This window comes from Chiloscyllium punctatum, chromosome 18, assembly GCF_047496795.1.
Source record: "Chiloscyllium punctatum isolate Juve2018m chromosome 18, sChiPun1.3, whole genome shotgun sequence".
NCBI classification, from domain to species: domain Eukaryota; kingdom Metazoa; phylum Chordata; class Chondrichthyes; order Orectolobiformes; family Hemiscylliidae; genus Chiloscyllium; species Chiloscyllium punctatum.
In genome coordinates this window covers 72,311,328-72,335,123 of record NC_092756.1, presented here as the reverse complement: position 1 = coordinate 72,335,123, position 23,796 = coordinate 72,311,328, and the positions used below count along the sequence as shown (strand labels likewise).

The following is a 23,796-nucleotide window of genomic DNA, read 5'->3' as shown; positions in this document are numbered from 1 at the left end:
ATGGTTGCACAATGTTGATTTAAAGGTTTATGGACAACTTTCTCTGAATGAACTTGTGTTTTAAAAGGAGCCAATTTGCCACGCTTTCTTCAGTTTACAGATTGTGTTCATTAATTACTAAACATGAGAATAATTTCTAACAGAACACAAATTCATCTATGAATTTCAGAATGTTGAACATTGAGACCTTTGCAGTCAACCTTTTTTTAAAAGTAGCATTGACATTATTAGTTTAGAGGTCAATTTCAAAACTCATCATTGGTTGACATTCTGTTGATCTGATTCTTTTCAACTGCAACTTGAGTTCCAGCATTCAGGGTGAGAGTGCATACTTTTGTTTTTTTTGTTTCCTTTAGTCTAGCTTACGAGCTAGCTGGTGTCTAGCATTGGGACTAATTGAGTTCTTTTGGGCCTGAGAGCTGTTAATTGGGTCTAATCAGGGAATTCATAAGGTCCAGCTGGCTGACCTTGTAGAATCACTACATCAATGATAGTAGCAAATGTGGGATGGGAAGTGTAGTTGGGTGGTTAGCAGTGGGAACACTATCAAGGAGGCAGGAAGTGAGTCTCATCAATCTTTACTTTGGGAAACACTGGTGACATTGTGGTAATCTGACTGGAGTGGTTTTCTTGGGCCCAGACTAATGTTCTGATGAAAATGGTTCCAATCCTATGACAGCAGATAGTGAAATTTGAATTCAAAGAAAATCTAGAATTTCAACAACTTGTCTAATGGCTGCCAGCTAGCCATTGTTGATGGTCTTAAAACCCCATTTGTTTTAGTAATATTCGTTAGGATTGGAAATGTTCTGTCCTTACCTGGCCATGCCTGTATATGACTCTAAATCAGTAACAATGTGGTTCACCCTTAACTGTCCTCTGACATGACCTCGTAAGCTAATCAGTTCAATAGTTAAGTTGTTCTAAATTCCATTTTCTTTTGTTCTTATTTCAACTGTAATGTTTAAATAAGTTCTATTTGCTTAAAGCCAAGTGATTTGACCAGCTGCACCACACCTGGAATATCCACTTCATTTATGTCTTTAAAGTAACAAACCGTTCGGATTTAGGCTACCTTCATAAAATATTTTGAGGGGTCTGGCATGGTTCATAACAGTTAGGCCAGTTTATTTCCTAGTACAAGATCTTAAAGACCAGATCTTAAAACTGCCCATAACTATGAGAAATTGAAGCTAAAAGCCTGCTGAGCCAGTTGGGTAAGTGAAATACCAGCCTCGTCTATGAAAAGATCTTGTTCGGAGATTGGGACGATGGTACATTGTTGTGGCATGGTGGAGTACGTTTTGCTGTGAATCTCGACTTTGCTTGACAGTGCTTGAAGCTAAGGCAGAAAGTCAAAAATGAGAAAGTGTTCCATTCCACAATTTTGCTGCTCCCAAAATGAGTGCAAAATTCAATCAAAGGTCTGTCTTTAACATGAAACATGCTGGTTATAAATAGTTGAATTTTATATTTATGCTCCTTCATAAAAAGAAAAAAGTGCATCACACATTTCTGTTAGTTTGCTCTGTCATGCACGTGCATGTCATTGGTGAAGACAACATTTATTATCCATCTCAAATTGCCCTTGAAAAATGATGTTGCCATCTTGAACACCGCTATTATGTAGCAATATACAGAGGAACATCAATTTTCCGAAGGACACAGTCAGGGAGTATTTAGTTCGGTTAATTGACTTCCGGATAATTAAATGCTGGTTAACATAGTTTAGACAAGCATCGGGACCTTGCAATATTGCTGGATAATTGCATGCTGGATAATTGCATGCTGGATAATCAAGGTTCTTCTGTCTAGGACCTTTCACAACCATAGGACATCCCAAAGTATTTTGCAGTTATTGAATTACTTTTAAATGCAGTTACTGCTGTAATGTAGGAATAATAAATAAAATTCATGGTTTGGTGTATCCTATTAAGATTGGTTTGAGGTTATCTTTCCTCTCTATTCCTTCCTTTCTGAAGTAATGCATCACCAGCTAGAAGCATCATTCAACTGAGTGGTAAGTTTCATCAGGTCATAGCAGCAATTTACTGTGCCACTGAGTACAGTTCCATCTGAGTAATTAGTGACAAACAAGATTTATAGGTTGCTTGGTCAAAAACTAATGCCAATCTTTCTTGGAGATGTTTTCCTTTCATATTGGAAGTGATTGTGAATATGCCTTGCTCTGTATCCTCCAGTTTTCATATTGTGCCTAAAGGGACTGCAGTCTTCACAAGCTATGTTATGAATTGGGATAGGTCCTAACTGATAATGGGCTCACAGCAATGATAAAATGTTCGGATTGCATTTAAATGGTAGCACTTGTTGCCAATAACCTGATTTCAATTTGGAATGAGGCTTTATTTCCACTCTATCAATCCATAGTTTAAACCTCTAAATTTACAGAGTCTGAAAGATCAAAGTGGGGAACAAGCCCTGGACTTTTTCCCATAACAGTAGACTACCATCTCTCTGAGAATGAGGAGCAGTGTTTACAGATGCACTCTTTGATACATTGGCATGTTTGCATAGAATAGGACTGAACAGTAGACCATCACAGATTAGATTAGATTACCTACAGTGTGGAAACAGGCTCTTCGGCCCAACAAGTCCACACCGATCCTCCGAAGAGAAACCCACTCCTGACTAATCCACCTAACACTAGGGGCAATTTAACGTGGCCAGTTCACCTGACCTGCACATCTCTGGACTGTGGGAGGAAACCGGAGCACCCGGAGGAAACCCACACAAACACAGAGAATGTGCAAACACTACACAGACAGTTGCCTGAGGCGGTGAAGGAAGGAAGATATTCCTCCTCTCCACAAGCAGATGGATTGGCAAAGGGAAAATCAACATTAACCTTGCAGATCTTGTGGAACTGGCTTGGGAGGACAGCACTCATGCATTAGGTGTGATGGAAGAAAGATCTGAAGATAAAAGAAAATAGCATGTTCAAAAAATACATTGAGTGTTTTGCAGGATGAGGGGGAGATTTAATCTCTTCAGCCACCTGAGTTTCAATAGCATTTGTTCTGTAAACAGAAAACTGGGTTCACTTTGTCTTAGTTGTGGTGTTATATTAAGAGCCTGCACAATATGACCCACTCTCTTTTTTTTTAAACAGAGTTACTTCTATAATGATGACCTCTTTAACTTCAACTATGCACAGGCAAAAGCAGCTGTTGGCAACTTCAAAGAGGCTGAGGAGGTGAGTCATTCAGGAATTTGAGCTGCAATCTTGCTTTGTAATTTGGGTTACAATTCTAGAGATTCCACAGGCCTCCCTTTAGAGTTGCTGGGATCTCTTTGGGAGGATGAATGTATTACAAATATTCTAAATCCACTCTAAACCACATTAGCAATAATCATGCTATTAACAAGAAAAAATAAATGGGCTTCCCTGTGCAATATGTTTCTCTGAACAACATGCCCTATTAGTTCAGAGCATATATAACTGATCAGTATGCTAAATTTAGCTTTAATTATTCTTTGACACCAATGGACACCTTTCTTCCATCACCACTTACTGGTGACTCCCACCACCATCAAAAACACTTTGAAACAGCTAGATAAGCAAGAGGGATGATTTTGGGCAAGTCTGTGAGCTCCAACATAAATGATAAGAACCTGAGAAGCTACAGCATAGATATCACTGCTTCCTGAGATTTAAAGACTAGCCTGAAGAGAGTGATTCTTATTGCTTTCTCTACAGGCAGGGCAGTTACTTAAAAACTAGTCCTGTTCCACAGCTCTTAAGAGTTTTTTATAGACGTTGTGTATTTTTTTCATAAAAACTTAGAGAGGTTCTCCTGAATATATTCCTTTTCAGAAAAATAAGCAGTAAATTACAACTCAAATGGGGGGAATGCTCTCGATTCTTTGGTGTCATAGCAAGCACAAAAAATATTATTATTGCTAGAGGTCATCATCTCAGTTCCAAGATTTCAGTGCCAGGGATTCTTAGGCGATATGATCATTGAAAATGCCCATTTGCTATTTTAATCCTGTGTTTACAAAATACTCGTGTCTTCTGATTGAGACATTGAATTTTTGTTGAATTGGTTAATTGAATGCCGCATCTTTGCTTCAGACACTCTTCCTGGCAAACGTGTTCCAGCTATTGATCAAGCTTTTTAAAAAATTACTTCCCAGCATCAATATATATCAGCAGAACTTTGAGCTTCGGTACAGATGTAAAAAAGGGTAATCCTTAGAATGGCTGTCCCTAAAATATTCAGCCCTGTTTTACTTTCCACTGATTTGTATGCAGGGGAGCTGACCAGATAATGTCTGGGACTCCAACTCCACCTGCTCCCATTTGTTCTCCTTCCTCATTGATGTCCCCTGTTTAAACTCTCTCTGGGCTTGGAGATTTGAAGTGCGCTGATGCCTGAATGGTAGATGAATACCAAATCAAGAGCAGTAAATTCTGTCACAGTTAGCAATTTGAGGAAGTAGTGGAAACAGCGATTTAAACCAGGTTCCTCCATGATGGTAGAAGTTTGGATTTTCTTCTTTGGGTTGTTCATTCTGTATACCGTGAAGATGATGGCTGATTCTCACTAATCTTCTTCTCTTGAGGGCATTGATTGCTAAACTTGAGCCAACCCCAGCATCAATTTGCATTGATATAGTGTCTTTAAAGTGGTAAAGTATCCTCAGGCAGTTGACAGGAGTATAAATCCCTGGCAACTGGCACTGAGCCAAATCAGATCAGGAGACATTAGGGCAGGTTACCAAAATCTTTGTAAAACAACTACCATCATTGATTAACAAAATTGTCAACTTGTATTTATATAGCACCTTTAATAACAATTGCTATAAATTCTATGACTTACAATTGTGTACTCCACAACCACCTGATGAAGGAGCAGCGCTCTGAAAGCTAGTGCTTCCAATTAAACCTATTGGACTATAACCTGGTATTGTGTGATTTTTAACTTTATAGCAATTGTGTTTGTATTGCATAAGCCATGATATAGGTTCAGAATGTTTTTTAAAATTCCTTTTAAATTCTTTAGAATTTATGGGAATGCCTCGTGCATGCAATTATAAAATATTCAGCTGCATGAATAAACAAACCACACAGTTCATATCAGCTTTATTGTAAATTCCTTCAGCTCTGTGAAACATTTGGGAGTTTCTGTTGTACTGATTTGATATCTCATTAATCAGGTATTTAAGACTTCTGTTCATCTAGAATTTAATATTTACAAGCTGGAACTTGCTTCCACAGCATCCTAGTGAATTGTCTGTTCAGTACATCTAGTCTTGCTTGATGAAATCTTGTCTTTTTAGTTGGAGGATTAGTTTTATATTACAGCCCAACTGCGTTCTTCAACATAAATTTAAAAATGGCAACGCCAATGGCAGCAATCAAAAGCTGAATCTCTGAAGGCTCTTTTAACAGCATCCCCATAAGCACATTCTTAGACATGATATTCAGGAAAGAAAAGTTTATCTTTTAGCAGATCTTTTCCTAGCTCCTACCCATCATCTTTTGGGTTTGATCACAATCTCAGTGTCAGTCTAATCTGTCTTTTTTTGTTCCTGTTAACTTTAATTAGATCTTGAACCAGACTTCTCTCTCTGATGATACCATCACCTGTTGTTCTGGTTTCTTAGCTTAACTTTTCTTTTCTTTCCTCAAGACCTGAAAACTCTACAGTTGCTCTCATGGTATACCAGTTTTTAAATCTCAAGTTTAATCTTTTCTCATCACTGTTACTAATTGACTGCATTTTCTGCCTGCCTTTTGAATCTTATTGATGTCTTGCATTGCGGATTTTCAGCTTCTATCCGGGACTCTCAAATTTAAACTTGCTATTTGCAGTTATCACTCATCAAATAGCACCAAAAGGAGTCCTGATTTCATACAAGCTCCTTACCAATACTTAATAAATAAATGTAATAGAATACTGCAGAGTTCAATCAAAAAAACTTCCTTACGGAGATCTGTAGATTTATGTTCAACCCTTTGTTCAGTTTGAACCATCACTTTTCCATGGTATTTTGTTCTTGCTGAACTGAGGAAGCTGTAGGTTGCTTTTGACCTCAAGTATCTGGCTGGAGAAGTTGGGGTTTTGTTTCCCTTTTCACTTTCTCGTTTTGAATCAGTTTATGTCATTGTTTCCTTTAGCATTTTACTCAGCTGGTATTCTTCATTGTGAGAATTAAATATTTTGACCATGAATCAAATCACATTTGAACTCTGACATTCACACATGTGAGCTTTCCAGAAAGAATCACTGGATAGCGACTGAATGTTCTGACAGTAGTTGTTCTTGCTGCTCCTTAGAAGAGCACAGTGAGTCCAAGTGTACCCTTACTGCATGAGATGACTCAACACAGGTCACCCACTGAACCTGGAACCTTGCCGTTGTGCATGGCTTGATACACAGAATTTACTAATACAGCATTTCTTCTCTCTGAACTTCGTACTTCTTTAAAATTAATAGGTTTTTCAGCTGATTCAGAGTGAGAAACTGAAGAATGACTACATTTACCTCAGCTGGCTGGCCCGTTGCTGTAAGTAGAGCTCCATGACTACAAAAACAAAACCTTATACATATTGAAATATTTAAATGAAAACAAAAAAAATGTTGCAAATATCCAGAAGTTCTGGCAGCATGTGTGGAGATAAACAGAGTTAATATGTCAGATTGATTAGTGATGACGGGTCATTGATCTGAAATAATAACTGTTTCTCTCCACAGATACTTCCTGACCTGCTGAGTATTTACAATTTTTTTTGTATTTATTTTGAAGCTCCATAATATGGGCAGCACGATGGCACAGTGGTTAGCACTGCTGCCTCACAGTGCCAGAGACCCGGCTTCATTTCCCGCCTCAGGCAACTGTCTATGTGGAGTTTGCACATTCTCTCCGTATCTGCATGGGTTTCCTCCAGGTGCTCCGGTTTCCTCCCACAGTCCAAAAATGTATAGGTTAGGTGAATTGGCCATGCTAGATTGCCTGTAGTGTTAAGTGAAGGGGTAATTGTAGGGGAATGGGTCTGGGTGGGTTGTTCTTTGGAGGGTCGGTGTGGACTTGTTGGACGGAAGGGCCTGTTTCCACACTGTAAGTAATCTAATCTAAACTGTTTGAAAAGTGCAGTCATATTGAAGAATTGCACTGCCTTCATATCTCTCTAGTGTTGGTTACTTTTGCCTTCATTTATCAATAGTGAACTTTTATTTGGTCAGTTCCTTACTGAGCCAAAACTAAAACTTGCTCAGTAATAACAGGTGTTTTGGCGTACAAAACAATGCAGCCTTGATACATGTTTATGCAGGTTGATCTTTTGTTGAGCATCCTTTTTAATATTAGAACATAGAACTTTTCAGTGCAGAACAGGCCCTTCGGCCCTCAATGTTGCACCGACCCTGTGAACTAATCTAAGCCCATCCCCCAACACTACCCCATCATCTTGTATGTCTCTATCATACCCCCTCTTAGCTTTCTTCTCTCCAGTGAGAACAGATCCAAGTCTCTCAGCCTTTCCACATAAGACCTTCCCTCCAGGCAACATCCTGGTAAATCTCCTCTGCACTTTTTTGAATATTTCCACATCCTTCCTATTGTTGAATATCCTTTAATATTCTGATTTGCGTACAAATTGATCTGCAACCAGACTCTGGAACAAAATCTGTTTGCAACCTAGGGACTGCCTGTAGTCAAGTGGTACAATTGAGAGAGAGCTCATACCACTCTCTCAGTGAGAACTTCTAGGGAACAACTCCAGCCAGAGCAGGAGGCTGAATGCTGTCTTCCCTAGTCGAGAGATGCATATGGTGAATTTTAGAGGTCGCAAAATGCCCTTACCTAACTTCGCTTTGACCACTCTCGTCTCTGTGATTCAGCAGACTCAAAACAGAAGCTTGAGACATTTCCCCATTGTTGAGGCAAGTTGCTCATCAAATGCCCCAAACTGCTAATCAGTGCCTTCAGTGATATACTAATAGCAAATACTCCCAGTATGTTCCCTACACACAAGCAGGTTGAAAATTGCCTTCTAACTGGCACCTTTCTGCATCCTCTCAATCAGCTCTTCTGTGAGTATGATGCAGGGGACAGAAAGAAGATCCTTGTATCATCTCGAAGTCTGTCTTACAAGTTGTCAAAACATGAGTGATTCAAAGGGAGGATGCAGAAGAGGATTGAATAAATAGCAGTCTCACAGGGTTAGCAAGGGCATAATGGACTGAATAGTGCTTTCTCTACTGCAGAGGTGATGTGATCTTAGATTAGAACCATATTGTGAAACATTGACCAGAGTCTGAAGTTTTATGTTAATGTTACCCTTATAAGGAAGGGTCAAGTGACAATGACTGACTAAATAGATCTAAGTGATCCCTTGTTCCTCTGTGCATTTGTGATATTAAATTTGAATACACTCAAAATCACTGAGGATAGTTTTAGAGGAAATTCTTTGTCACATGAGGATTATCTCATTTATGCAGTAAATTTAAAGTTCCAATTTCCACTTTGCCAATTTTCATGTTTGTTTAAAGTCCTGGTGCTGAGTGCATGTCAAAAGTTGCCACTATGTTTTTTCTACCTTCACAGATATCATGAACAAGAAGCCCCGCTTGGCATGGGAGCTTTATTTGAAGATGGAGACATCAGGAGAATCCTTCAGTCTATTGCAGCTCTTGGCTAATGACTGCTACAAGGTAACTATGACAGGCTCTAAGGAACAATTAGTGCTCAATGGATGCCAGTAACAAGCAGTTCAAATTTACTTTTGCAAAATTTCCAGAAATTCAAAACTGAGTTTTGATATTTGCTTGGGTGTGCCCTGCTCTTATAGATATTTTATCAATCTACAGACACACATGCACACTTGATATTGACGTCTCTTTGCACCGCACCCATCCAACCAAATAAATTTCATATTCAACCTGCACGAATGCCATTGATCTCTGCTTGAGTTTTGACCCCTTTCCTCTAAGACCTGGTACTTCTAGAATGTGCAAAATATAGCCACGCATGCCATTGTTGCCTGTAACCAGCCCTTGATGTGACCTGTGACACTCCTGCACTGCCAAAGAGCCGTTAACAATAGGTGGAAACTTGTGATCTATACTCACTGAGATGAAATTATTTCCACTGTTGGATTATACTGGGGAATAAAGTGTCACTGCACCCTCAGGACATTCCTCCTCCCTAAATGTCCCCCCAGAAATAGCCGTTCTGTCCTGTGCTTGACCTGGGAGAGAGAATAAAAGGATCAGCAATTTTCTCCCATTCAGATAGGATCTACAGATTTGGATGCTGTTTGGATTGAGATACATACATGGAGAGCACAAGCACTACATCCTATGCTCACCTGTAGTTTCTCATAGTTGGTCATTAAGCTACTCACTTCTTGTAACTGAACTCCTGTCTCACCAGCTACAACCAAGCATCTGTTGAAGTACCGTGCAAATTCTAGAAACTACCTCCTTCGTGGGCAGCAGGATTGGGACTCTGCTGATCATGGAGGTGGAAACGTGAATGAATGATGTTTGTCACCCGATATGCCTATTCAGCTTGTGTGCTAGCTGCTTGTAACTGCTGTTTTGCAAGGATCATCAGTACCAAGCTTATGCCCTTTGACAAAGCCGTTACTCCTATCGAATGGGAGAATGTAGCCTCAACCCATTTCTAAATATGTGATGAGCCCTCCCACACCAGCAGCCATATTCCTGCCTCACCCACTTTCTAGTTGCTGTCTTTGGGGAACTTACCTTGTTGAGTGGAGAAAGCCATTGATTTACTTGAGGCAGTGTTACCACTTTCGCTGGATGACTGCAAATTTGTTGACCTTCTCTGTCCAGATTTCCTTGGTTAGGCAGAGAGGTCTTCTGCTGTCCTTGGGGAAGAAGACCTCGTGTCTTACCTAAGTAGCCTGGAGTAGCACATGGATGCTCATCACTGAATTATGAGGCCACCCAAGATCTACTTACTGCTGTGTCAACAAGAGCATCTTTCTGCCAAAGTTCTGCATCCTCCTGGACTGAAGAGTCATAGACTTCTTGTTGGGTTGAAGGATGCAGCTTATGTGATCTGAGGCTGTATATTGGTGCCTTTAAATTGGAACCAACACATCTCACTCTATCAACTGACCCCATAAGACTGTAAAATATAGGAGCAGAATCAGGCCTTTTGGCCCTTGGATCTGCCTCACAATTCAAACATAGCTGATATGTTTCTCAACCCCATTCTCCTGCCCAGATAGTGGTTGTGGATTTGGAAAGTGCTGTCGTTGATGCCTTGGTGAATTTCTCCAGTACATCTCTAGATAGTATTCAATGCTATTATAGTTCATCGCAGTAGAGACAGTGAATGATTGAAGATGTATTGCCAATGAGAGGGGCTGCTTTGTCCTGGATGATGTCAAGCTTCGTGAATGTTATTGATAAGTTTCTAGACAATGGAAACCCCCTAGGATGTTAATGAGAGAGGATTCAGAAAGGTGATGGTTAGATCATCTCTTATTGGAGATGCTCATTGCCTGACACTTAAGTAATGTTTCTTGCCACTTGATAGCCGAAGCCTCGATATTGTCTAAGTGTCCATTGTATTTGGAAATGGACTTCTTTAGAATCTGAGTCACAAATAGTTTAAACATTCTGCAGTCATCAGTGAACATCCCCAGTTCTCACCTTATGGAGAGAACATCACTGCTGAAACAGCAGAAGATGGTTGGGTTTTGGGCCTAAGGAAACTTCTGCAGAGATGTCTCTGATCTGAGATGAGTGATCTTCAACTGCCACAACTGTATTCCTTTGTGCTAGATATAACTCCAAACAGTGAAGAGGTTTCTGTTGACTCTACTTTTGCTATATACGCACACACGCACCGCACCACCTCGCCCCCCCAAATGAGGACCAAGGCTGTAGCCGTGCAGAGTATACTGTTAAGCCAGTGGTGCTTGATACAATTGCAGAAGGGAAATGCCATCACTTTATTCACGATCAAGAGTAAATTGATGGTGTGGTAACAGGCTTGATCTGTGCAGCTTTAGTATACAGGTATTTGACATTTCCATATTGTTGGATAAATGCTAATATTGAACTATAGTGGAATACCTTTGGCTGTGAATATGGCAAGTTCTGGAACACACTTCTCAAGTATTATTGCCAGATAGTTATCAGGTTCATAGCTTTCGCGATATCCAATGCCTTCAGCTGTTCCTTGATATCCTACAGAGTGAATTGAATTAGCTGGAGACTGACACCAAAGATACTGAGATGGATCATTTTCACTCAGCACTTCCAGCTGGCAATTATGACAAATGCTTCAGCCTTATCTTTTGTACTGATGTGTTAGGCTCCCCCATTATTAAAGATGGGGATATTTGTGGGGTCACCTCCTCCAATGAGTTGTTTAGTTGCATATCACAATTCATAGCTTGATGTGGTAGGATTGCAGTGCCTAAGCAGATCTGATCCATGGATTGTTGAATGGTATAGTCCTGTCTATCACTTGCTGCTTATGCTGTTTGCTTCCTTTCATTGTAAGACTCTCTTTGTACAATTAACATTGCCATCAGTTAATGCTCCTCCACTTTATTCACACACAACTTGTTTAAATTTTGATCATCTCTTGGTCTACATTTTAATACATTGAGGACAGTGTGAGTCCCACCACCCAGCACTGACACAGCCTTGATACTGAGAGCATGGCCAACGGCAATACCGATTGCATGTCCTGTTCCTGATGTTGGTTTTCATTGACTAGAGAAATAATCTGGAATTGCAGCCACATACAGGATATTAGACTGGGTGAACACTCGTTTGGTGTATAAAAACTAGCAGGGACGTATGGGCCAAATAGATTATTTCTGTACTGTGGGTCCCATGCAAATTCTCCTCCCTTTGTCATTTAAAAAAAATTCAATCCTGACAGATTTAGTGAAGGTGACAAGCTTCAAAAAATAAATGTATTTTGTTAAATCAAATTTAAACTGGTGAATTCGATAGACCTCAGTTGTAATATCGTTTTCCTTTCAGATGGGACAGTTCTACTATGCTGCAAAAGCTTTTGATGTGCTTGAGCGCCTGGATCCAAATCCGGAGTACTGGGAAGGAAAACGTGGAGCATGTGTTGGGATTTTTCAAATGATTTTAGCGGGCCGGGAACCAAAGTGAGTATCTCCAGGAACAAGGTTCATTTCAAACACTTGCGTATTTGTGTGTTAGAAACTAACAGAGCTGTAGGAACTGCTCTATGTTTTGTAGAAGGCTTCCTGCCATGTAAATAATGATTGACAGGTTTGTAACACCTAGGCTGATCACATGATGTCAATTGTCCATTATAAACGTGGCTGTCTACAATGATTGTGAAATCCTCTAGTGTGCTTTAAATTCTTGCTGCCTGTCAGGTTATTATCCACTCATACAGTACAGGAATTCAGCTGGTATATTGTGTCTGTTATAGCCATTTAAAAGAGCTACCCAATTAATCCCACCCCTTATGCATGTTTCTGCAAAATTCTTAATATATGCAATGCTTCTTTGAAAGTTAATATTGGGTGTGTTTCCACCTACTTTTCAAGTAATCCGCTGGATTAAAATATTCCTTTTTTTCAGCCTCCCGCCCCTTTGTTGATCCCTTCACTCCCAAAATGTTCCTCCTAAAACGCATTACTTAGGACTTAGGGTTGGGAAAGGAATTCTCTTGCGTTTTTCTCTGTTTTTATTTTTCTGTCTCCCAGAACATTGCATGGCTGTAAGAGCTGATGGCTGAGAGTGAGATGTACAGAGTAAGAAGTGCTTAATTATAATGCCAGAGCCATCATGAGTTTGCACCAGGCTTGATGGAGCCATCATTTTTGTATATGTTCAAAGTGGCATTTTCTGGCAACAGGTCTTGCCCAGCACACCTCAGTGCTAACCCATCTGTTTGGCTGGATGGTTTCTCTGGGAGATTTAACTCCTTCCCACGTAAGGCTTTTCCTGCTCAGGAAAGCTTGGATCAGGCAATCGGTGGAGTGGGAAATTCGCTTGCAGGCGCTCTCACTCTGGCACTAACTCTTTTTATCACTGACCATCAGTGTTCTCTTTGTGACAGCTAAAAATACTGAATCTCTAGATTATATTTGATGTGTAATGTGTCTGCCTATTTCAAAAGCCTTTGACCTCCTGAAGTTTGCTGTTATCCTACTCGTTAATCCAATCTTTGCTGATACTTCAGTGAAGTGCTAAGGACTGCTGTATTATTAGAGTTGCTATCTTTTGGATGAAAAGTTGAACCAGTATCTCATCGTCTTGCTGGGATCAATGTAAAATATCCTCATGCATTCTTTTGCCCTTCCTTTATTCCTTCTCCGCTTCCCTCTTGATTCTTGACACTTATGAATCATGAGCTTCCTTTTGAATTTTTAATTTTAACCCTGATTTCTTTAGTCATCCATGAAATTGAAGCTTTGATGCCTTTCCTTTCCCACTCAAAGCATGCAGTTAGTCTAGGCACCACTTCCTTGCCTCCCATTGCTCAACTGTATTGCTTTTTATGTAATAGTCTTTTTAAGTCAGTGCCAATGATAATATCTGGTTTGGTGACTTCTCACAGTTGCACGCAGCCTGTGATGCAACTGAGTTAATAACAGTAAGTGGTTAGTTGCTGTCATGACGCAACATGGGAGGTCCACCGCTGCTTTAAGCAGAACCAGAGTTACACATTTGGGAGGAGTCCAGTAATAATCATTCTAATTATCATTTTTAAGACAAAAGAAGACTCAAAATATTAATTCTGTTTCTCTTTCTACATATACTGTGAGACCTGCTGAGCTTCTCCAGCACTTTGTCTTTTTATTAGATCCGATCTGTTCAGAAGTGAGCAGTTTTTTTAAAAAGTCTCTCAAAATTAAGTTCCTAATGGACAAAGATGAAAAGTACTATTTTGACTCTTAGTAACTTATCTCCCTCATGCATTCACTCTATCACTTTCCAGACAGATTGTTCCACACATTCATTCCCTTTTATCTGAATGTGCTCCTTCTGTTAACTAATGTAGGTCTCCTTGGCACTGCTTTATACTCTGACCTTCCTGTGATTTGAATGAGAGTTAAGGGTAGAACAGATGGTGGGTGAATCTCTTTCTCATAGCAGTTATTCTGCTGCAACTTGTTTGCCTGGGGCAGTGAATGCAGGCAATGTTGTTATGCCATCAGTACACCAGAGTTGTGGTATGGTACATTTATTGTGTTCTTCAAACCACCAAGGGCTGGGTAAGGAATTCTCTTGTGTTTTTCTCTGTTTTTATTTTTCTGTCTCCCAGGACATTGCATGGCTGTGAGAGCTGATGGCTGAGAGTGAGATGTACAGAGTAAGAAGTACTTAATTATAATGCCAGAGCCATCATAAGTTTGCACCAGGCTTGATGGAGCCATCATTTTTGTATATGTTCAAAGTGGAATTTTCTGGCAACAGGTCTTGCCCAGCATACCTCAGTGCTAACCCATCTGTTTGGCTGGATGGTTTCTCTGAGAGATTTAACTCCTTCCCACGTCAGGTTTTTCTTGCTAACTCCTGCTCAGGAAAGCTTGGATCAGGCAGTCAGTGGAGTGGGAAATTCGCTTGCAGGCGCTCTCATTCTGGCACTAATTCTTTTTATCACTGACCATCAGTGTTCTCTTTGTGACAGCTAAAAATACTGAATGTTTGGCTGAAGCTCGAACTGTATGTTCCTTCCCATGATTCTTTGCTAGCAGTGGATTTTGTTTTTGCTGTACTTCTTGAAGCTTGACACAGGCATTGGCTAAACACCAAACCCATGCCATTCCTTCCAAATGAAGCGATGGCAAGCAAAGTAAAAGTCAGGCTAGCTTTCTTGTAACCTCCCAGCAGCCAATTATAGAGCAAGAATGGTGGGGCAGCAGATTGTCTGCATGAACGTTCACCTCTGGTATGATGACCTGTCAAGGAAGCTCCAACAAAGGAAAAAAAGTGCAAAGTAACACAAGATTTATTGTAGTGTACCTGACAGCTCAGTCAATTCATCCAAATAAGTGACAGACCCATTTAAACAGAGTAATATCGGGGTAAATCTCTTGGATTGAGCAATTTCAATTATGGAGAGATACCGGAGAAGATGGGATTGCTTTATCTTGGGACAAAGAAAATCAAGATGAGATTTAATAGGTGTTTGAAATTTTGAGGGGTTTTGAGCGGGAAGGTCAGAGTGAGATGCCAAGGATCTAAAATAATTGGCAAAAGGAACAGATGGAAAATGAGATTATATTTTTTAAAATACAGCAACTTGTTCAAATCTGGAATGTTCTGTCAGAAGGTTGAGGTAGCAGAATCTATAGTAACTTTGTAAAAGTTTCTTTTCCACTTTTTTTTTAAAGAGTTGTGGGGAAATAAAGCTAATTTGATAGGTCTTTTAAAGGACCATCAACAGACATGCTAGACTGAATGACTTCATCCGTGTTATTGTCTATGATATAACATTTTGGGTTGATGTAATTAGAATCATAAAATCCCTTCAGTGTGGAAACAGGCCCTTCAGCCCAACAAGCCCACACCAACGTCCGAAGACTAACCCACCAAGACCCATTCCCCTACATTTACCCCTGACTAATGCAACAAACCTACAGATCCCTGAACACTATGGGCAATTTAGCATGGCCAGTTCACCTGACCTGCACATCTTTGGATAGTGGGAGGAAACTGGAGCCCCTGGAGGAAGCCCATGCAGACACAGGGAGAATGTGCAAACTCCACACACACAGTTACTCGAGGCTGGAATTGAACCCTGCTTCCGGGCACTGTGAGGCAGCAGTGCTAACCACTGAGCCACCATGCTGCCCCAATTTGGTTTCAATCAAGGTAGCATTAGGCTACTGCAATTAATCTCAGCATTTCAGGCTGGTGTGAGGGAGGTGGGCAATCATCCAGACTGTCACTCTGGAACACTATCTGACTTCTTATGAATTACATGCAAGTCAGGCAACCATGTCAACCAAGCAGAACGGGGAATGCATCAGGCAAAGAGGGAGCAGAGCAACACTGATATTATCCTGAAAAACATTAATGATATCATGAAGGCAGCTTTTGTTGGGGCATGAACCACCTCTCTGTTGTAATATATGAAGATGCTCAATTGAGTTGGGATATTGGTCGGCATGGACAGATTGGATCGAAGGGTCTGTTTCTGTGCTGTACATCTCAATGACTCTTATGTTCACAGCGTTTTGAAAGTAGATTCTTGAGAATGTTATCCAGGACACAGAACCTTAGATTGAGCACACCAAGCGCAAGGCCAAAATGGCTTGGATGAGGTATATGCATTGAAGTACCAGTGGCAGAACATGTATTGTTTGGTGGTTGGTTTTTTACAAAAGAACATAGAGGTCAAAGTATGAGGCACAGGTAGCCTGTTCACCGTCTTACCCTATAAATTGCTTTGTCAGTTAGAACAATTACTGGAAAGTCTCAAAAAAGAAATGAAACTGGATTGACCAGCTGGTATTGACAGAGGCAGTAGAAATAACAACTCAAACATAGCCCGGTCAACTCTGCAAAGTCCTCTTTAGTAATATTGGGGATTAGTGCTAATATTGGGAAAGCTGTCTCGGAGACGAACAACAACAGTCTCATTGTCTGTAAGGTATGACTCCCAAGAGAGTGATTGTGTCCCAGACACTGCCATTACCATCCCTGCTTATATCCTGTCCCAATGGCATGATAGACCCTAGATGGCAGTGTGGTATATAGACAGGATGGAGTTGCTCTAGCTATCCTTATCAATGATTTCTAACCCCATGAGGTCTCATGGCATCAGGTCAAACATGGACAAGTAAACTTCCTGCTGATTACCACATTCCATCACCCAGGCTGATTAATCAATATTCTTCATGTTGAACAGCATCTGGAGGAAGCCATGAGGGTGGCAAGAATGCAAACTCCCTTGGTTTGGGGATTTTAATGTTCACCATCAAGAGTAGCTCAGTAGCAGCACTACTGAACAGACTTGTTCAGTTCCAAAGGACATTGCTGGATTTGCAGCAGGTGGTGAGGGACATAAGCAAGCTTTACATTATTGTCACCAATCTGCCTGTCAGAGATAAATCTGTCCATGATAGTAAGAGTGACCACTGCACACTCTTTGTGGAGATGAAGTCCTGCCTTCACAGTTGAGAATTCTTGTGTTGAGGGGCACTATCACCATGCCAAATGAGATGGACTTCTAGCAATTCAAAACTGGGCATCCATGAGGCACCATCGGCCATCAGCAGCAGCAGAACTGTACTCCAACATAATCTGCAACTTAATGGCCCGATATATCCCCCATGCTCCCATTACCATCATAGCAAGGGTTCAATGAAGAGTACAGGAGACCATGCCAAGAGCAGCACCAGACATATCTAAAAATGAGGTAAAAACCAAATTCTGGATTAGTGGTGCTGGAAGAGCACAGCAGTTCAGGCAGCATCCAACGAGCAGTGAAATCGACGTTTCGGGCAAAAGCCCTTCACCAGGAATAAAGGCAGTGAGCCTGAAGCGTGGAGAGATAAGCTAGAGGAGGGTGGGGGTGGGATCTAAAAATGACTAAGTGTCAATCTGATGAAGCTACAAAACAGAATTACACTACAGTGCAAAATAGCAAAGGCAGCTAGTGACAGACAGCTAAGTGATTTCACAATCAACAAATCATATCCAAGCTCTGCTGTCCTACGACATCTAGTCTTCAATGGTGCTGGACAATCAAACAATTCACTGGAAGAGGAGGCTCCACAAATATCCCCATCCTCAATGTTGGAAGACCCAGCAGGTCACTGCCAAGGATAAGGCTGAAGCACTCTCAACAATCTTCAGCCAGAAGTTCTAGTGGATGCTTCCTCCATAAGTCCCGAGCATAACAGGTGCAAATCTTCAGCCAGTTCAATTTATTCCATGTGATATCAAAAAACAAAGGCACTGAATACTGAAAGGCTTTGGGCCTGACAACTTTCTGGCAATAGTACTGTAGCCACATGCTGCAGATCTAGCCACACTGCTAACCAAGTTGTTGCAATAGAGCCAAATCCCTGAGAAATTCCCAACAATGTAGAAAATAGCCCTTGTCTGTCCTGTATAGAAAAAGTAGAAAAAAATCAAACCTGGTAAATTACATCCCCCCCCCACCCCACCTTTAGTCTTATCTTAATCATTAGCAATAATCTGTTCACTGATGTCCAGTTTGGGTTTCACCTAATATCATTACAGCCCTGGTTCAAGTGTGGGTAAAAGAGTAGAATTTCAGAGGTGAGGTATGAGTTGATTTCAAAGCCAGATTTGACCATGTGTGGCTTGACTTGAGCAAACCTAGAGTCATAAAGTACAAATGATATCTGGTGAGCCAGTGGAAATCTGGGAATATTCTTCACTGTTTGGAGTCATACTTGGCGCAAAGGAAGATGATTGTGATTGTTGGAGTTTAGTCATCTCCATTCCTGGATATTCCTGTATGAGTTTCTCAGGGTAATGTCCTTGGCCAAACCAGTGACCATTCTGCCATAATAACGTCAGCTGTGAGGATGTTTGATGATGATTTTGCAATTCCTCAGATACTGAGGCAGTCCTCGTTAAAATTAGGACAGTAAGTATCCAGGCTCGGGCTGAAAAGTGGCATATAACAGTTGTGCCACACAAGTGCAAGGCAATGACCACTTCTAACAAGAGTGAATCTAACCATCATCTCTTAACATTCGATGGTATTACCATCACTGCGACATGGTCAACATCCTGGGATTACCATCGACCAGAAATTGAACTGGATGAGCCATATAAATGCTGTGGCTAACAGAGCAGACCAGAGGCCAGGAATCCTGTACAAGTAACTCACCATGGGAGTCCCCAAATCCTGTCCAGTATCTATAAGGCGCAAGTTCAGTGAGGTAGATGCTCTCCAATTGCCTGGATAAGAATAACTCCAACAACACTTGAAGCTTGACACCATCTAAGAACGAGCACTTGTTTGATTGGCACCGGATCCAGAAACATCCATCCATCACCAACATTTAGTAGTAGCTATGTAGAAATTTGACTAGGCTTCTTTGACAGCACCTTCCAAACCCTTGAGCACTTTCATTTGGAAGGACAAGGACATGAGGTACATTGGAACGCCACTAATCACGCTTGCTTGGAAGTATATCGCCTTTCTTCCAGTATTGCTGGGTCACAATCCTGAAACTCACTCCCTAATGGCATTGTTGGCCTGTCTTCAATACATAGAGTGCAGTACTTCAAGAAAGCAGCACAGCACTACCACCTCAAGGGAATTTTGGGATGAGCAATAAATACACAACCAACAATGCACACATCCCAAGAATAACTTTTAAGAATTAGGTAAAGTCTACTTGGGCAAAGTACCAGTCGATTTCCATTTGTTACAACAATTGCAGCAGCAAGTTATATCCATGTAGCATTTTTACAATAATAAAATATCCAAGGATGCCAGGAACATTATAAAGCAAAATTCAACATCGAACAGAATAAAGTCATATTATAAGCTGATGACCAAAGAGAATCTCTTTAAGGAATAAAGAAAGGTGAGATTCACAGAGAAAATTCCAGAGTTAAGGGCCCAGGCAGTTGTAGGCATGGAGTGATTAAAATTGGGGACTGTCAAGAAATCAGAGTTATAGAGCTAGACAGATACTTTGGAGGGGTTCGCCAGTGGCCATTCTTGCCCTCCTCTGCAGTGGGAGAGATTAGCACAGAACAATGGAGGGATGGTATGTGTTCTTTTTCATGACCAGACCTCACTAAATTATTGTGCTTCTTTACTAGGGACACCATGAGAGAAGTTCTCCATCTCCTTCGGAACACTGGGAATCCTCAGGTGGAATACATAATCCGAACCTTAAAGAAATGGGCCAAAGACAATCGGGTATCTGTTTAAAGGCCCAGAGCAAAAGGACCAAAAAATGGAGTGTGGGCCAGAAGGAGCTGCTGACTTCTTCATGGTGGGCTCTGTTTCTCTCACTGACGTGTGAGTCGTTATTGCACAGCCCCAACACACAGCTGTCGGGATGTGCAGTGATGCAATGTAGCATTCCATGGAAGATGCCTATTGCTCTCTGACTGATTGCAGTTAACGATCTACCAAAATTAAAACCGCATGTTTAATGCACTTTCAATTCCCTTTGTGACTTTGCTGTTCTCGGTGAATAAAGACTTTTTCGAGAGCTTCCATGTCTGCATGTTGAATTATACAGGTATCTACTGCATACTGACCACTATTATTATATTATTCTCTGCATCCAGTTATCTGAACAGGACACAGGACAAAAGTGGCTTCATAAATTACAAAATCCCCTTAAACTTCTTTTGCTAAAGCTATGCTTCCCCCACTTCACATGAGTATGCAATAGTAACAATCAAAGAAAATAACTGCAGTTTCAAATGACCTATTGCTCTGCTGTCTTGCAACTTTTGTCACAAAACTGCTTGCCTCTTTGTTTATTTGGTTGGGTTTAAGCTCACTTACATGATGAGTAAACCTGTGGATTAATAGCAAACATGCCCCAACAATGATTCCATCATATAGAAACCAGATATAGTTTACCCACATGTAGAATTCCTGCCAGGAGCAGTGCTAGGCAGTGGTGATGGTTTCTCTCCCCTCCCCCCAGTCCAGAAAGAATAAAGTGTCAGGCAATCCACATGCTGTGGGCAGACTTCCAGTTAGAGAGCAGCAGCAGAAGCCAGACAGGGGAGCAGGTTGACACTCAGAACTGTGGAATAAGAAATGCAGTAGGGGAGCAAAGCAAGGCAGCACATTTAAATTTGCTAACCTGTGTCCTACACTGGAGAGTGTGTACAATTTTATTAGATGTAAATTGATCAGGCTCAACTGTGATGCCCCACTCCTTGGTGGAATAAGCTATACAGACTCACCATCAAGTTCATGTTTGTAAAGGACAATTATTTGCACGAGGTGTCTAGTTCTGTGCTTTTGGGACCAAAGTCTAACACCAGTCTGTGGCTCAAGGTGAACCTTTATACATAAAAATTGTTTAAAATAATATTTACTGGTTAATATCAATATGCAGTTTGATTATTGGCATTCTGTATCCATGTCTGTTTTTGCATAATTCTTGTATAATTAGCACACTTGTACATTTTCTTGTGTAAATAAAGCATTTACTTTCAACAAACTCCTTTTGCCAAACATGGGTATGTTTCATTCTGAGTGGATCTGCTCCTGCAGTTAGATCCCAGTGGAGTGGAGCAGCAGTTACTTTTCCCCCTCTTCCACCGCTCAGCTATCTCTCAATCTCTCTACCTCAAGTACAATTGATTAAATGTGTTTACTCACTCATTGAAAGGGGATGTAGAATGCTTTTTAAAAATGTACTTAATGAGGAAAGGCTGTTGCTCTGAGATGAGAGAAGCACCAGATATGTCTGAACAGCCCTTTTCAGTTCAGTGTCAACTGTATGCTTAATGGAACAGAAAAAGATGACCAGCAAGCGTTGATTTTTGAGGGTCTCTGATCATAATAACTTAATATAGACAATCAACAACATGCAGCAATTTTTCAGCTGGTTAATTAAATTAGCAGCAGTTTAGTTATGACACATCAGTGAATTAGACTAAAAAGGTGTACGACCTGACAGATTTAAAGTTTCACCAATCCCGAAGCTGTTCTGTAGAATGGAAAAGCATGGATGGCAGTTTTGAAGTTGTAGAGCATTCATCCCTGACTTTTTTAAAATTAGATTTCCTACAGTGTGGAAACAGACCCTTCGGCCCAACAAAAGTCACACCAATTCCACGCCCGCGCCCCCCTCCCCCAAAGAGCAACCCACCCAGACCCATTCCCCTCTGACTAACACACCCAGCACTATGGGCAATTTAGCATGGCCAATTCACTTGACCTGCGGGAGGAAACCCACGCAGACACAGGGAGAATGTGCAACCTCCACACAGGCAGTCACCCAAGACTAGAATCGAACCTGGGTCCCTGGTGCTGTGAGGCAGCAGTGCTAACCACTGAGCCACTGTGCAGCCCCAAATCATGCTGTTTCTGGTGGTATCAGTTTTTGTTCTTCTTTCTTGCTGGTTTAAGGGACCTCCTAGTCTTTTCCCAAGAAGATAGTGGCTTGTTTCCCCTCTTTCTCCTCTCCCTACCATCTAGATATTTTTAATCCACTGTTTGGATATGAAGTGACACACTGTAAATCAGTGGAAGCTGGAATTTAATCCTGAAACGTGTGAGGTGATGCACTGTGGAATAAGACAAGGGAGTACTCAATGAATAGCAGGACACAAAGGTTAATATGGTGGTTAAGAAGAACATTTGTTTTTATTAGCAGAGGCATAAATTATTAGGTAGCCACGATGTGGAGGTGCCAGTATTGGACTGGGGTGGACAAAGTCAGAAATCACACGACACCAGGTTCTAGTCCAACAGGTTTATTTGAAATCACAAGCTTTCGGAGTGTAGCCCTTTTATCAGGCACCCGGCGAAGGGGCTAAACTCCAAAAGCTTGTGATTTCAAATAAACTTGTTGGACTAGAACCTGGTGTCGTGTGATTTCTGACATAGGTTATATAAGAGCAGGGAGGTTATGGTGGAGCTATAAAACCTTTAGTTAGGCCAAAGTTGGAGGACTAAGTGAAGTTCTGGTTACCACACTAGGAAGGATGTGATTGCACTGTAGGGTTTGCAGAGAAGAATGACCAAGGTGTTGCCTGAGTTGGCACTTTACAGGTGTGAGATGCTGGATAGGTTGGGATGTTTTCTTCAGAGCAGAGAAGGCTGAGGGCAGGCCTGTTTATGGTTTATAAGATTGAGGGGCATAGACAGAATGAATAAGCAGCTATTCCCCCTCAATTGAAGGATCAATAAGGATGACTTGGAGGTGCCGGTGTTGGACTGGGGTGTACAAAGTTAAAAATCCACACACAACACCAGGTTATAGTCCATCAGTTTATTTGGAAGCACTAGCTTCATCAGGTGGTTGTGGAGCCAGTAATGAGGGAGACATTATTTTAAGGTGAGAGGCATTAATGGAGAGGATTTGAGGAAAAATGCTTGCAGTCAAGAGTGTGGGAATCTGGAATGCACCGCCTGGGTGAGCAGTAGAGGTGGGAAATCTCACTACCTTTTAAAAAATATAGGTGGATGAGCCCTGTAAGTATCATAACATTCAAGACTATGGCCAAGTACTGGAAAGTGGGATAAATATAAATAAGTTGACTCAGACTTGAAGTGCCTCTTCTGTATGACACTGTCACTTTTGGAATAATTAGGACTAGAACCCAGGCCTTCTGGCTCAAGTATCAGGGATGGTATGCTACTCAATCAACTCCTTCCCTGTTGACATACCTTATTTTGGGGAATGGTCACCCCATGCTATGCCAATCATCTAGTTAAACACATTCAGCCAAGGGCCATGGTAGCGACCATATTAATAGATTACCATTGTCCCCTTGCCCACTTCCATTTGAAGGTTTAATGTTCTTGCATAACACAAAATCTTATTTTCAAAAAAATTTATACTCATAAGAGGGTAGTGTGGTGTCCAATATTTTTTTTAATTTACACTTGCAGAAAACAGGTTAGTACTGTAATGCAATAGTACAGGAAATACTAAATATGAAATACTCAGAAAACACTATTTTAAAGGCGTCCTCCCTTTGAGAAGGAAATCCCCTAATTTAATTATTTAATATGATTTGCAAATAAAATGCTGAAGCTACTGGAACTGGTGATGTCAAGCTTTGAACATCCACTGAACCTAAGGTCAGCATCCGATACCAAGAGTTCTCACCTGCATTGTACACCAAGTCAAGATTGTCTTGC

The 23,796-nt window shown here is 41.0% G+C and overlaps 1 protein-coding gene across 2 annotated transcripts in view; it reads left to right on the top strand.

Moving 5' to 3' along the window:
* Positions 1-21,142, top strand: part of ift56 (intraflagellar transport 56) — a 97,570-nt gene extending 76,428 nt beyond the window's left edge. For both annotated transcript variants that reach the window (XM_072588483.1, XM_072588484.1), the window contains 5 exons: positions 3,131-3,214; positions 6,465-6,534; positions 8,575-8,681; positions 12,006-12,139; positions 19,773-21,142. In XM_072588483.1, coding sequence (XP_072444584.1) covers positions 3,131-3,214; positions 6,465-6,534; positions 8,575-8,681; positions 12,006-12,139; positions 19,773-19,884 — 507 coding nt within the window. In that variant the 3' untranslated portion in view covers positions 19,885-21,142. The remainder of the gene's footprint in view (positions 1-3,130; positions 3,215-6,464; positions 6,535-8,574; positions 8,682-12,005; positions 12,140-19,772) is intronic.
* The last annotated feature ends 2,654 nt before the right edge of the window (positions 21,143-23,796 follow it).